The sequence below is a fragment of the Erpetoichthys calabaricus genome, chromosome 5 (assembly GCF_900747795.2).
Source record: "Erpetoichthys calabaricus chromosome 5, fErpCal1.3, whole genome shotgun sequence".
Taxonomy (NCBI): Eukaryota; Metazoa; Chordata; class Cladistia; order Polypteriformes; family Polypteridae; genus Erpetoichthys; species Erpetoichthys calabaricus.
The window spans coordinates 219,676,985-219,693,084 of record NC_041398.2 but is presented as its reverse complement, the minus strand read 5'-3'; the positions used below and the strand labels follow the sequence as shown (position 1 = coordinate 219,693,084).

Here is a 16,100-nt window from a genome sequence, read left to right as displayed (position 1 = left end):
GTTAATTGCAAAGTGAATGACTCCCCAGAGTTTCCTGAAATTATAAGCAGCAAAACCAAGAGTTTCAAACTCTGGCAACGCCTTTTAGAAATCATGGTAAAATGGATGGAAGTGCATAGAACTAAAAAGTGTACAAATTCTATATGACAGTTTGAAGAGCAGCGTACGATTGTCCATCAGTTTCACTTGAGGTACACATTTTCTTGAGCTTTGTGTTAAAACTGAGTAAATTATCCCTTTAAGGCGATAATATTTAAATTCTCTATGTTTATTTGTTAAGTTAATTTACTGCTACTATGTTTAAGTATATTGATGCACCATTTTTTGGCACAATTTAGAAAATATGTGTATCTGTGTGAAAAATATAGAAGTAATCTGTCTACTAAAACTAATAGTGAAAATGAAAACTAGGACCTAACATAGAAAATATATTGGACAGCAATTCTAATCCATAATTTATTGAAAAAGAAGTGGTTGTTTGCTGCTTCAGATGTAAGAATAGTATGTGTAACTCAAGTGAATCTTGAAAAGAGTCATTTCCAATTATTCGTGATATATAAATTACTGAAGGAACTTTCAACTTCCTGTTCAGTAGACGATAAAAATGTTGATCAAATGCTTATCTCAGTTTGTGATTCTAATAAAAAAATATTTTTAATTGTATTTTGTGTATATATTTATTTTTATTCTTGGTAGGTGTTCAGCAGAAGTACCTTATGGTAACTTGCAATTATGTGGCCAGAGAACTTGGAGTGAATAAGATAATGACTATTGGAGAAGCTAAAGAAAAATGTCCACAGCTAGTACTTGTCAATGGAGAGGACCTGACACCTTATAGGGAAATGTCATATAAAGTTACAGGTATAAACATGTACATACAGGTAAAAATGCAAGGTAACTGAAGGAAAATCATTTGCTTGTTCACATTTCTTGTCAGTGCAAGTAGCCAGTTAGTTGTATATAGACATGTGTAATTTGACATTTTGTAGAATTTGATTATCACACATTTTTAACACTGTTCTATAGTATTCAGGGTAGATGAGAACTGCCAGTGAGTATAAAATGGATAACCTTTTAAATGTGCCTTATGGTGTTTTTAAGATTAAGAATTATTGATTATGGTTGAATGCAAATAAGAAACTAAACATTTTAATTATTTTCAGTGAATTAAAAAAAAACAATAGATTGGACTTCATAATTAGTAAACACTGTGTGCTGGCTTAGGCAGATAGTTTGTTAAGCAGATATGATTCAACTTATTTCCAAAGCAACAAAATTAACAAGTATGATTGTTTTGCTAGGACAATTATGTTAGATCATAATACTCTGAATGGAACGTATTGATATCTTAAGCTATTTGTAAACAGTTGAAAATGTTTTCTAATAGGGTTGTCTAGTGAATTATTTATTATATGCATTTCTTTGCAGTAGCTGAATAAAAATGTCTCTCTGCTATGTGTATGTGTCTATCTCTTTCTTTAGAATTCCTAGAACAATACTGCCCTCTTGTAGAAAGGCTGGGGTTTGATGAAAATTTTTTGGATGTAACTGAGATGGTGGAAAAAAGAGTAACAATTCTCGGTGATACACATTTAAATGTCCCAGTGGTTGGCCACATATATAATGATATGTGTAAGTTAAAAGAATACTTCTTATAAAAAGATAACCTCCAATAAATACATCATATACTGTTTTTTTTTTTATTTGTAATATCCATGATTATGATATTTAAATAAGATAATCAAAAAAGATTAAAAGTTTGATAATTCATAGCTGGGATACGAGGATAATACAAACTACTGAATAACCTCTAATCTTAACATGTAAAGTAATTAAAAAATTAAGGAAATTCTGTATTTTTTCCCTCCCTCCTTTAAAGATGTGCATGCTTTTTTTCATTTTTTAATCTCTCTTGCTTTTCTCCTTTAACCTTTTCTTCCATACCTACCTCATTATTACATGCATGAGACCTTTAGATGAGCAATAGATTGGTTCCTGCCTTGTGCCCTGTGTTGGCTGGGATTGGCTCCAGCAGACCCGGCGGGTTGGAAAATGGATGAATGGATAGCTTTCTGAAAGTTGCATGTTGCTAAAAATTAACTATAAAACAATTACGTAATGAGTAGTCCAAGAGTCAGCTGCTGGCTATATTGACTAACTACTACACTGGTTTTGGTTCGCTACTTTTCTGGGGAAAACAGGGTAAATGACACATGTTTATAAGGTGATGTTAATTTATCCAATCCGCTTGGTCACCTATTTTTCCTCTAATCCTCTTGGTCAATTAGTTTGCAAACAGTCTTCAGCACACTAGGAGCTCTGCTTTCAACAAAATCAGATGCTTTTTAAGAGACTTCATAAAAGTATTTTTCTGAGAGAGTTATTTTATGTCTTTTGGATTAGTGGCATAATAGAAAAGAGCATATTTTAGAGTTCTAAACATTCCTTTTGCAAAACGTAAAGCATTACAATAAGATATTATAATTTCCTAAAAGAAGAAAACTAAGTCATAGAGCACTTCTTCATTTAAAAAAAAGAGATCTTTGTACGCATATAGCCTAGTGTTTGATTAAGCAAATATAACAGACAGGGGCAAATGATCAATGACATAGTGTATAGATTGAACCAAAGTGATTCCCTGAACCAGAAGCAGTCGTGTAGATGGAATAAAACTGAGTAATTGGTAACCATACCAGAAAAGGTGAGGCTGTAGTACTAGTGCAGGTTTAACCTGCAAGTCTTACTTCATGGCAAAAGTGAACATGGTGACGAGGCACAAGTTGGTTGTCCTGCATCATCAAGGTTTTTCCCAAGCAGAAATTTCACGGCAGGCAAATGTGTTGTCCAGTCTCTTTTGAAGACCTTTTGAAGAAGCACAGACAAACTGGCAAGGTTGAGGACCAGAAGTGCATATGTTGGCCACAGAAATGCATTTCTCTTATGGTGACCAAGCTTACTTCCCTTCAGAACTGGAAGGTGTCCAAGGTGTTAACTGATGCTGTTTATTGCAAAATGCATGAAATCAAACTGCAGACCTCTGTATATAGGTGAAGATACAGGATTGAGAGGCAATATTCAGCAAGGTCTGACAATTCTTAAAACTTTCACATGGGACAAATATGTCACGTATCAAGGATTTATATAAAAGACACAAGTACTCACAGTTTAAGCAGCTAAGAAGTTGTACAGCTGTAGCATGAACAGGGTGCTACTGGACATTGCTGAACTTCTTTGGTTAAATATGCAAATAATTGAATCACATTTTAAAATTGATCACGATTAAAAATAGTAATTCTTTGACAGCCCTTGTGCTTTTTTCACTTTGTGAACTTTTCACATATTTCACTTTATGTAGACTATTGTGCTGCCGAGGCACACATTCATGTTTGTATTTTTTTGCTTCTGGCCTACTACAATGTTCTTTACAATGGTCTTAAACAAGAGAATGATGGTTTCAGAATTCAGTAGCTGGCTTATTGACAAACATGATTGTGAAAAAAGCATTATTTCAGCACCGCACTGGATACCATTTGATCAACAGGTACAAATTAAAATATTAATGTTGACTTTTAAAGCTTTATGTGGTAGTTCACAGATCTGTTTAGAAAATTTAATTGGTTCTTATATGTTAAGCTAAACAGATGTCTCCATGCTCCTGATGCCCATCTTTTAAACTGACAAATATTTAAACTGATTGGTGCACTTGTTAACAGTTATTGAGAGAATGAATAGTTGACTATACAAATTGTAATTCCTATAGAGAGGCTCCAGTATCATTGTTACCAAAGCCAACATCCAAAGTAGTAAGGTAACCAGACGGTGATGCTCAGCCAGTGCAGGAATAGCCATAATCGGAGGCACAATGTCCAGATGATTTTCCAGATGTTTTGCCTAAATTTTTTTTATTTGAAATGCTGAATATTAGAAATTTGCTTTATTAAGATTAAGCATGCTAAGACATTAGGGTCTGCTGATGACTGACAGTAGTAGTATTGTATGTCAGCATTAGCCATTTGTAATTAGACAAATCAGAGGATAAAACACATGTTAATAGCAATCTCTTAATGCACCATAACTACAGTTTATAAGATTTCAGTTTGCATATATTTATAGAGAAACCATGGACAACTAACTCCTCAAAACTCCAGTCATTGGCAGGCGTCTTTTCTGTTGTGGAACTGACTTATTGTAGTAATTCTTCAAAACTCTGAATTTGGTTACTCTGTTAAATAATATTTAAGATTAAAGATAACATAATGCATTATTTTGCAAGGCTGAAGAAGTGATAGGTGATGGATTTTACTATTTGAAACTCATTATTATTACTTATTAGTATCAGAATTTGTCACAGTTTTTAAATGAAACAAGCTTTTTAAATTTCAGAAGACCTTTTTTCAATTTATATATAATGAGCCACTTATAAAAGTATCTCTTTCTCTGCAGCCATAAACCCACAAGTCGAAGAGCACATCAGGCTTGCTGTAGGGTCACAGATTGCAGCAGAGCTACGAAGTGCTGTGTACAACAAATTGGGTCTTACAGGATGTGCTGGAATAGCCACTAATAAAATACTGGCAAAGCTTGTATCTGGAACATTCAAGCCCAACCAGCAAACCACACTGCTGCCAGAAAGTACTCTGGACTTAATGAAGAGCCTGCCTCACCTGCAAAAAGTTCCTGGTAAGGAAACTATGCTTGTTTACAATTTACCATTCATTCCCAGATGAAAAATGTGAGGAGAAAGTTATTTACATTCTTTTTAGTTTGATTTCTATACTGTGTAACAGCTTTATCAATAAATAGATTTTTAAGATTCTCAGTAGCTTAAAGTTTGTAATGAGGTGGTCAAATTATGTTCAACAAAATATTATTAAAAGGTTATCTATCCATCCATATTCCAACCCGCTGAATCCAAACACAGGGTCACGGGGATCTGCTGGAGCCAATCCCAGCCAACACAGGGCACAAGGCAGGAACCAATCCTGGGCAGGGTGCCAACCCACCACAGGGCACACACAAACACACCCACACACCAAGCACACACTTGGGCCAATTTAGAATCGCCAATCCACCTAACCTGCATATCTTTGGACTGTGGGAGGAAACCCACGCAGACACGGGGAGAACGCAGGGAGGACCCGAGAAGCGAACCCGGATCCCTAGGTCTCCCAACTGCGAGGCAGCAGCGCTACCCACTGTGCCACCGTGCTGCCATTAAAAGGTTATATTAAACTTAAAATGAAGCAATTTGAGAAATCTGTTTTTCCTGGAATAAGAGTTGGATACCCTACCTTATAAATTATCTGTTTTACATAGTTCTGAACTTAATAATGAAGGGAGTAATTACAGAATTTACATAGGGCTTATGAATACAAGTTTAATTTGCAACAAGAAAGCATTTTACATAGCAAATTTCTTAGGTTTTCAGTGGAGCATTGGTAGAAGTTTGCTAAAGCTACACATGACAGGTTGGTGGAGAACTGAACAAGCATGGCTGTTTTGCTGTCCAAAATATTGCCTTGTTAAAGAAAAAAACAGCCTCGGTGACATTCCACCCTACCTTTCCTGCTTCATTGAATGGTTTGCCAGTATCTCGTTGAGGCTGACTAAAAGCCATTTTGCATGAATTTATCAGACTCCACTTAGATTGGAGCAGAATCAGCTCACTTGCTTAAATGATGTCATACTGCCTTTTCTAAAAATGGTATTGTCTGCCTGTAGTGATATCATGCACTAGTTCACATTTCACCATTTGGATATGTTCACTATATACTCATACTGAATGTGACTTGTTAGTACAGGGTGGTCCAGATCTAATTTTGCAATTATTGCATTGCATTAAAAGTTGCATAGTTAAATCTGGACCACCCTATACAGTTACTGCTTTTCAGTAGTGGAATCAGTAATTGTCACATAATGGGGCAGTCTTTGGATAAATATGGGCTGATTTTTACTGTCAGTTGGCAAAACTTTTTAGTAACAGAAAGGACACAATCATTTTCTTAGAAGAGACTTCAAGGCCACTGTTTCACTTAAACTTGAGGTGAACACTATTTGGCACAGAATGTGTCTTGCTGCAGAGGAAAAAGTACTTTATGGTTAAACATGTGACATTTCAACTTGTCTTTAATTGCACAAAATGCTTCTAAAATATTTTATGTTATTGACTCAAATCTCCTTGTAATATTTTGTATCTTTTACAATCAGTTATTGGAAGAAATTGATTTTGCTTTTTATCTTGAAGTACAATAGTTGTAAAAGTAGCCATTTTTTAGAATATACTAGGGGGGCAACATGATCCCCAGTTGCGGCCAGTCTGCCACTTGCGTTATGAAGAGGGGGGCTGAACGCACCTCAAGGAGACGTGGTTGCTCCTCCGAAACCCCCTCTTAAACGGTGATACAATGGGAAACAAATAGTTTTTTTTTTTTTAACCTCCTCTTCGCTCGATCAGCTGCTGGCTTGCTGCAGCTGCCGTGCCACATGATCTGCATCTCATGCCGCGGTTCGAACATTTAAAAGCCTGTACAGCAGCTGTCCTACTCGTTGTCTTTTTTTTCCGGCCCAGGGTGTGGTTAAATCTCTTGGCACTCTTGGTTAAGTCACGTCTTACGGGATGTGAGTTCTTGATATTTTTTTATTTTATAATTTGAAAATGGAATAATAATCTGAAAATCTAAAAACATCACATTAAAGTTTGATGAATTCTGAAAAGAATGATACAAAATATATATGTGTTGGTTTTAAAATAAGCCTGATTTAAAGTGTGACAAAAAAAGTGGCATAAAAATGTCACATAAAATAATTGCACTTTTAGGCTTAGGATTTTATATATATAGAGTAGATGTAATGAATAGTGTAAATTTTCGTATTTAATAATATGGAAGATATAAAATCCAAATATAATTTGGTACCAGTGATGTGTTTTGTGATGTGCAATTATATATAATATATAATTATATGTATATTTGCATAGGTGTTGTTACCTGCATAGTACCATTTGCATACCCACTTAATCCTTCCTTTTTAGGGATTATAGGGAGTTATAGACAATAAAGAGAATACAAGGCAAAAAACAGACTTTAACTTAGGCTACCTCCACATTACTACATTTTGTTTAAACACACAGACATTATTCCCTGTTGTTGCCTTTCATCTGGAAAACAAAAAACACTGACTTTTAAAAATGCTCTCGAAAACCATTTTTGAAAGTGCCATTTCAGCATTGTAGTGCGGATGGGTGAAAATGAAGAGTTTTAAAACGCAGCCTCTAATTGTGCTGTGATTGGTTTGTGCTTATAGTTGTCCTTCCCTGATTGGATCCTGCTTATTTTTGATTTGATTTGACACTGTAATATCTCATTCCCTAATTGGGCACCCTTCATGGAAGAAAACTATATTCCAATATAGTGAAGTTGCTTCCCATGGTGCTTGTTGAGTTTCTTACCTGCATGTCTCTAAATAGTGTGTTGTATAGTTTGAATGCTGTGTATATGTACAAAAGGTAAATGATTTACCAGTTGCTACAGTGTTGCGATAAATCCCATGCCCATCAGGATAACCATTCCTTCAACGAAAACACTTTCTCTTCTTGTTTCTGACAATGAGTGCACACCCAGTGTAGTCAAACATTTACGTCATATGTGTTTGCAGTTGTTTTACTGTGGGTGGAGATGTTTTCATAAATGATGTGAAAGCGTTAGTGTGAACAGCGATTATTTTTGTTTAAAAATGCCATTTTTAAATGAAAATGTAATAATGTGGACATTACTTTAATCACAGATTCGGAGTGTAACTATAATAGGTTCTGCGATGCATAAACTACATTAAATTTATTTTGAATGTTTGCTCACACTTTATATCAAATTTAGGAGAGCAGTGGGAAAAGTAGGGATCGCTTAAGTGTCCAGGAAGGCAGAAATTACCCTGCAACGAAGCAGAGCTCATTTTGTGTGCTTTACAGCAAAGATGTTACCTCAGTCAGATAGGACAAAGAGTTTAAACATATCACACTAAAAAAACAGAAAAGGCTAAGACACAGTCCTTTTATTAACCGCAATAGTAGAGCCATTTTTTTGTTGAGATCTTCTTTTAAAGGTTTTCTTTCTGTTAGCACATGAAGCTGGAAATGTACCAGCTCAAAATTTTCAGCATTTTCCAGCTATGTCTTAGTTTTTGTCAGACTCCCTCTTGTGTGAGGAAGAGAACTGCAGAGCTATGTTAGCAGAAGCTGTGTGCTAGCATAAGGGCATCTCTTGCAGCCTCTCCAGGCAAACCAGACAATGCAATTACTGTTTTATTCACATGCACTGGATCAAAGTTAAATTATTACTTAATTCGCAGGAGGCAAAAAGCTGTCTTGGAAAAATAGTACTGGATTAGTTCATTATACTACAAACTCAAACATATATGCAATGTCTAGTCAATTATATTTTGCCTCTTCAGTTAGTTTAATAGCATCGCTTTGGATTAGAGAAAACTGGAGTTCACTGGAGAAAACAAATTAAACTTAAAGAAAACATGTACACTTCACACCAAAGGCCACTTCATCCTTAAAAAAACAGACACAGATGTTGTGATACAGTAATACTGATTATTCTGTTATTGTGCTCCCTTAATTTGTTAAATAGTAAAAAAATAAAATGTAATTCCATTTTAAATTAAGTAAAAGCAAACTCCAATTTAGTCTTTTAGTCAATTTAGATCACCATTGCACTGTTTGTGTAGGTTACTAACCATTTTGTTTTGTTATTAAATAGGCAGTGCTAGAATAAAGAACCGATTGTACAGATTCTGTATGAGAGAGAGGGCCTTATAAGTTATGATTGAATGGATGATGATTTAGTAAGAATAGCAATGGATCTACAGTGATCCCCCGCCTATCGCGGAAGTTACGTTCCAGACCCATCAGCGATAGGTGAAAATCCACGATATAGAAAGACCATATAAATAAACATTTTTTTATAGTGTAATCCTTAATATACCCCTCCCACACGCTTTAAACACATTTAAATTTATTAAAACACACTTTGTAAACACATATAATATGTGGATGTCGGGCTAAGGATATGAGTAACATAATAATAATATAATAATGTAGCGTACCGTCGATTCATTCAAGCCATAATGGCGAGCGACATCTGCGTAACGCTTTCCTTTCCTTCTTAGAAGATGCAGAATGCTTGGAAGCCATTGTAGGGCTTAAAACAAAATGAAAAGTTCACAAAAAGTTTGCTCACAACAATTGGACCACAAGCATGGTAACAATACGCAGAGAACTGAGATGCATCTGGGACCCACACTCGCTGTTCTTGCGAGATTACACCACGTTAGCAACAGCCAATCGGAACCCAAGAGAATGAAAATCCTGCTCTGATTGGTTGAGTCTCCTCTTTCAGCCAATAACGGGTCTTGTAAGAAATCATCTGGGTATTGTAACGCGAAACTCTTTGTCTGCCGTAGTGACTGCTGAAAATTGTATGCTTTGTTATGAATTGGCTGCAAAGTACACTACAGGTAAGATGTACTTACTGAATTTTTCCGCAATATAGCGGGGGCGCGATAGCTGAACCACAATATAGTGGGGGCGCGATAGCTGAACCGCGATACAGCGGGGGATCACTGTATTACATATAGTTGTACAATTGTATATGTCACCTCTACCTTTAGTAGTTGTCAGAGTTGGTGAGATAAAATGGAACTTTTATAAGGCTGTCACATTTTTAAATATCTCAGCATAGTTTTATCTGAGAGAGGGTTTTGTGAATTGTTCACTGTTTTTTTTATTGCCAGTCATTCTTTTTCAGCCGTTCTATCAGTTCATTCTTTGTTGAGCTTTTTCTAATGATTTCAATCACCAGAGGAATAGATGCTAATGATTATGTGGCTTGTTAGTTATAAATCTAAAACTACACATTACTTGGGCCTTTCCTTGAATGCAGTGGTAGGATGGACCTCTGTAGGAAGTGGTGAACTGCTATAGACATGAAATACTCCAGATTATTACTTTTATTATTCTTTTCTTTAGCATCCTATTAATTCTGTTTGTTAGCAATTTTCACTTCACATTGAAGTCTACTTATCCCATTGCTAAACATATTTTTATTTCTTTTTCACTTCTTCCATTGCTTGACAGCATAATTCCCAAATATTTAACAGGATGTCCACTTCTTACGTGATATGTCCTCCAATTTTTTTTTTTTATTACTGGATTTCTTGTTTTTTCCTTTGATAACACATCACTTTTGTTTTCTTTATATTGAACTTCATTGCGTACTTCTTATATGTATGTAATCTTTTTTGTTAATTAGTTTCTGTAGTTCTTTTTCATTGCAAATTTATTTACTAATTAATGGTAGTCAGTTATCTTATACACTGTGCCTCATAACTGTGGGAGGAAACTGACAAACCTGGCTAATATTCTACATGTAATGCATTCCAGTTGAAGTGTTATATTAAAAATGTTCTGTTTCAGGTTATGTTGTACTCATGCAAAAACCAAGCTTTGTCCTACACAAATTATGTATTTCAGTCAGTGTGTTCTATAATGAGAATTATTATGTATCAATATACTATGATGATACAGTGCTTTGTCTAGAATGTCTTAATCAATTTTTTTCAAGAAACAGAGAGATAGTTATTAGTAACAAGGTGAGCCAGAAAGAAGTACCACATTTCAAACGTTTATTCTGCAAAAACGCAACAAGATAAAATAAATTCCATTATGACACAAGAACAGGTATACAAAATAGAGTCTCTTCAGTTTGTTTTAAAAGTGATCTCTTCAAGATGGTGGCCTTCATTAGCGATACACTCTTCGAAACGATGTTTGAACACTCACATGACTCATTTCAAGGGAAAGAGCGGTGATTTCGTGGTGAATAGCGTCCTTGAGGGCTTCAAGGTTTTGAGGTCGGTGTGTGTATACCTTCGACTTGAGATAACACTTACAAGAATAGGCGAACATAAAGGCCACCCAACATCGCTGCGCAGGGAGATCAGCTTCCCCGGAAACATCTCCTGCCAAACTTGCATGGATCTCCATGCCGTATGAGCTGTTGATCTATCCTATTGAAACCACGCATTCACCACATCCATTTCTTCCAGTTGGGGCCTCAAAAAGATCTATAGCGTTTCAATGTAACGTTTTGAAGTGACGGTGACAGTTGCTCCCCCCTTCTCAAAAAAGTAAGGGTCTGCAATGCCAAATTCTGCAACGCCACACCAAACTGTAACACGCTCACTGTTCAGGGGTCACTGAGGAAGTTCACGAGGGTTGGCTTCAGCCCAGTAGTGAAAGTTTTGCTTATTTATGCAACCATTCAAATGGAAACGTGCCTCGTTGCTGCACATGACAATGGCATCTCGATGAAAGGTTTGCTGAATGTTCGCATACAACTCTCTATGGCTCTCCCAGTCTCTGTCAGTGAGTTCCTGCACTACTATCATTTTGGAAATTAATGTCGTCTTGCAAAATCCTCCTCAAAGACGTGTTGGAAATGCCTAAGGCAGAAGCATGTTTTACGTGCTGAACATCTAGGAGACAGCAAAATTGATACCCTTACAGCATGGATGTTTTCAGGCGTTCATATAGTCAGAGGATGGCCTGGAGATTTTCTGTTCAATGTTGTACGTGTTTGACTAAATTTAGCCACCCACTGAACAACTGTTTTCCGATTTGGGACGTCACCTTTAGGAGGAATGCTGAAGTGCTTTCGGAAGAAGTGTTGTGTAGTGATGATGGATTTGTTGTTTTTGAAGAACGCTTCAAAAGTGAAATGACGGTGTGAACCGGACCAATTGCATATTGCTGACTGAAAACTGGAACGACTATCAAAGGACCCCCACCCCAACTGCCTCTACCTCGTGCAATGACCTTGAGAAAAGTGGTATTTCATTTTGGCTCACCCTGTATATAGTGTAGTATCGTCTTACTGCTTAGAGAGCTCAAAATAACGAAGTAGAAGAATTTTTATGAAACGCCTGTTTCTTGATTGAAAATATGAACAAGATTAAGCCTCTCAGCTAGAGACTGGATAGTAGAAAGCTAAATGAGTATTCTTCACTGTCTCACACAGAATAAACAACTCAGGCAATTGCTCTGCGGTTTTTAGTTTCAGAGCTGACAAAGGAAGTATTGAGTCTTGATCCAATGGGATGCAAGGGTAGCTTTGCTAACTAATGCATTATGCAGTCAGAACGTAAGCATCAGTAGAAATTTGTTAAATCTTTCTATAACTTTGAAGTATTCCACAAGTCATCTGATGACAGAGTTCAAAAATCATTAATTCTATTAATGTAATTTACAAGATATCAAAGTAGACATACACAGCATGGTTTATTTTTGTACTGCATGATCTATAACTTCTGTATCTGTCCAGTATCAGGTCATAATATCACACTTGATCACTCTGCTTGTTCTGGTTGTAATATACATCGCTTTGCTTACTTAAACTGATTTAACACATTCTCACTCATGAAATCTTAGAATAATCCCTTCCTTAACAAGCCGCAAACAGAGTTGTGTTTAGTTTTTCTTTTGGGATTACACTTGTGTAAATTTTCATAATCATTTCAGTTATAACACATTACTCTAGAATTTTTAGTTACTTCATTTGGTTTCTTTCCCTGTTGCATACTTTGTTTTATGAAGGTGTTGATTTGCCTGTCTAAAGTAAGACAGAATGCTTGGTAGGTTTAGTGCACATTTGGGAATTTCTCTTGATTCAGATATATTAGTTAAATGTGCAGATGAAACTAAATTAGGTTGATCAGAGGTAGTCTAAAGGGAGCTAAATAAATACAGATGAAATGCAAATGAATTCTAATGTAGATAATGTAAAGTGCTCAATGTCGGAAGGAAAAATATTAAAATATAATTATACCATGGGGGATCCAGAGAGAGAGAGAAAGTACATCATATGAAAAAGACTTTTCAGTACTGTTACCTAACTGGACCTCTAACTAGACAGTGTGCCAAAACATTTGAAAAAGAAATAAAGATGTGTAATTCAGTATAAGAAGATATCTGTAGAGGACAGAGTACTATATTTTAGCTACAGTATATAGTGCAGTTTTGACGCAGCATCTGGGGTCTGTCAGATTTGTTCTTTTATCACAAGAAAGGCATAACAGCCTTCAAGAAAATTTGAAGAAGAGCTATGATACTTGGGTTACGACTGGATTTTATAAGTTTCAAGGAAAGAGTAAAGAAATTTTTATTTTTTCATTTGTGGAATCCTGAGGCTTGATAGAGGTGTTTACTATTTTGAAAGGTTCCTAATTTAATTAGAGTTTTCCAGTCAAGAGTTGATATACAAATGACAATTGGTCAATATTAAATTTCATATGTTACAAAAATATTTACATACACATAATTTTAGATCCAGGGAGCTAACTGACCAACAGTGTAGTTGAAAATTTCATCAACCTGGCCTTTATATCTTGAATTAGTATCAGTTTGTACTAGGTGTATAAATATGATTTGATGAGCTTAGTATCCTTCCTCAATTTCCAACCACATTTACTGGTGTGGCTTGCAGTGACAGCACACTGAGGTGAAAAGACCAGGCCAGCATTTAATACTGTTGTTCCGTCAAATTCTGTCAGTGCCAAGCTTTGAAACTCCCACATAGCAAGTGGATGCTGCTTAATTGTTTTCACACTCGACAAAACCTACGTAATGAAAATCTCTTTGGCTGGTGTCTGTGTACTACTGATAAATTCCAGTGCAGGGAGTTTCAGACAGTGAACCTCATTGTTAATTCTTGTCATGTGTCAAAGTTGACTGGTGGCATCTGCACTCTACACAATGTTGGAAAAGAAGCACAAACTCCACCAAATACCCATTGAACTGGAGTTTGGACGCCTTGATTGGCAGATCCCAACACAGACATCCCCCAGCCCCTTGCTGAGCTCTGACTCTTTTCCTTCCTAGACACAGCTCTATCACTGGCATTAACTTTGCTGATGTCACCACTTTTTAGACAGGTTATGGAGAAGAGGTTTGCCTTCTGCCACAGTGATGCCAGGGCATTTATCTCGACTTTAATGCCAGCAAAACCAAGGGGCTGATTTTAGATTTCAGGAAACAGGAAGCAGACCACACTTCTGTCTGTATCGGCAGGCATGTTATGAAGAGGTTCAGTAGCTTTACATTTCTTAGAGTAACCAACACTAATGACCAGATTTGTGCACAGCACATCTTGGCTATAGTTGTGTATGCTTATCAAAACTTTTGCTCACACAGTTGAGGAAAGTCTGGATGTCTCCATCTGTACTATGGAGTCCATTCTCACTGGCTGCATTATATCCTAGTACAGCACCTGTTCAACACGGCTAAACACTACAGAGAGTGGTGAGGTAGGACAAAATATCACTGGCACAAAGCTGTATTGTCCAGGATGTACATTATATAATGCACACAGCCTTAAAAAAAGCATACAGTATTATCAAAGCCTTTGGCCATCCAACATAGTCATTTTCCATCATCCTCTGTCCTGACAAACTGTACAGGACAATTATCACTTGGACCATTAGATTCACATATAGTTCTTACATTCAGGTCATACTGCTAACTTTGTGATTGTGCCAGGCGAATGTTATGTATTAATACAGGTGATTAGCATCTGTTGCCGCATTCAGTATGTTGTTATATTCATTGTGTGTTGTTTGTATTATACTGCTGTCTCCAGTCTGAGGGAGACATACAAGTATACTTATTGTACAGTGCACACATGACAATAAACATTGCTATAAGCTTATTTAGACACTGGCTGCTTGCAAACCTTAAGTTGCTAAGTAGGTTGGATGATAGATGGATGGTTGTAGGATTATATCTGTGATGTTTAATTGTAACAAAAAAGTAAAGAATTAATCATTTCAACTCTTAACTGTCCCTTTTATTATTTTCTTGCATTTCATTTAAGTTACATTACAGTAGGATATTTATCTATTTTAGTAGTGTCAAGCATATAATTAATATATAAATATTTATATATGTTTGTGCTAAGGAAGCTAAATGTAAACTTAACTTTATCCATGCAATATTTAGGAGTTGGGTACAGAACAGCTGAGAAATTCCAATCTTTGGGACTCTCCTGTGTTCAGGACCTTCAGGCTTATCCTCTGGCTGCTCTGGAGAAGGAGATTGGAGCCACACTTGCCCAGCGTATGCATAGCCTTAGCCATGGAATTGATGATTCTCCTGTGAGCCCCAGAGGGCCCCCGCAGGTACTACAGCCATAGCAGAGTTTCTTGTATAACAGCACCTTTCTTCATATATTTTGATTTTCGTCTTTCATAATTTTGCTCTCCTTGTCATGTAACAAATGTATTACTCTTCACAGGATTTTGTGTTCTTTTCTGGCATCAGCTTAAAAAGAGGTCTTGCCTTTTTTGTTGCCTACATTTTTGTTTATCTCGAGCACAGTGTTCTTGAAAGAATTTATTTGCCTTTTCAAAAGTAGAGCCTCTGGGCATCATGCTTTATAGAAAAGCATGAAACACTCTTCTAACAGTTCATGTTAGCAATGACTTTGTTCTATCATTGACAGATGCTCAGTTGTTGGCTCCTTGCAGACACCTTTATAAACTCAACAGTAACTATATTATGACTGCTGTTTTGTTAGCTCTTCATATAATTAATAGTTAACTGAAAAGTTCACACATTAATTCACCTTTTCTTTCTTTATGGCAAAATTTGTACAGAAAATCACATTAACTTGCATTGTTAAAGTGCATTCAAGCAGTAGCAATTAAAATGCTAATATCAAAAATAAGCAAGGGTGTAAAGTCAGGTTAAGTCAATTTTATTTATAGAGCACATTTAAAAACAACAGAAGTTGACCAAAGTAAAGAACACATTAACATTACCACATTAACCAACTGATTGGACCAAAGTTTCAAAAACCATTTTTGTTGCATAATATTCTTCCGAGCAATGATTAGAGAGTTTTTGCCCTTAAATAGAGTTTACAGTACCTTGGGAGTTTACAAAAAACCCTGTTAGTGCTTTACCATTGATAAGAATACTAAAATGAAGTGACACTGAAGATGGTTATTATTTCAAAGCCAAATGCAATACCTACACTCATTTCAGT

The 16,100-nt window shown here is 36.1% G+C and overlaps 1 protein-coding gene across 3 annotated transcripts in view; it reads left to right on the top strand.

Annotated features, from left to right (window-relative positions):
• The window catches only part of poli (polymerase (DNA directed) iota), a 38,423-nt gene that overhangs the window by 9,169 nt on the left and 13,154 nt on the right, over window positions 1-16,100 (top strand). For all 3 annotated transcript variants that reach the window (XM_028802572.2, XM_051928014.1, XM_028802573.2), the window contains 4 exons: window positions 697-861; window positions 1,483-1,632; window positions 4,444-4,680; window positions 15,053-15,231. In XM_028802572.2, coding sequence (XP_028658405.1) covers window positions 697-861; window positions 1,483-1,632; window positions 4,444-4,680; window positions 15,053-15,231 — 731 coding nt within the window. The remainder of the gene's footprint in view (window positions 1-696; window positions 862-1,482; window positions 1,633-4,443; window positions 4,681-15,052; window positions 15,232-16,100) is intronic.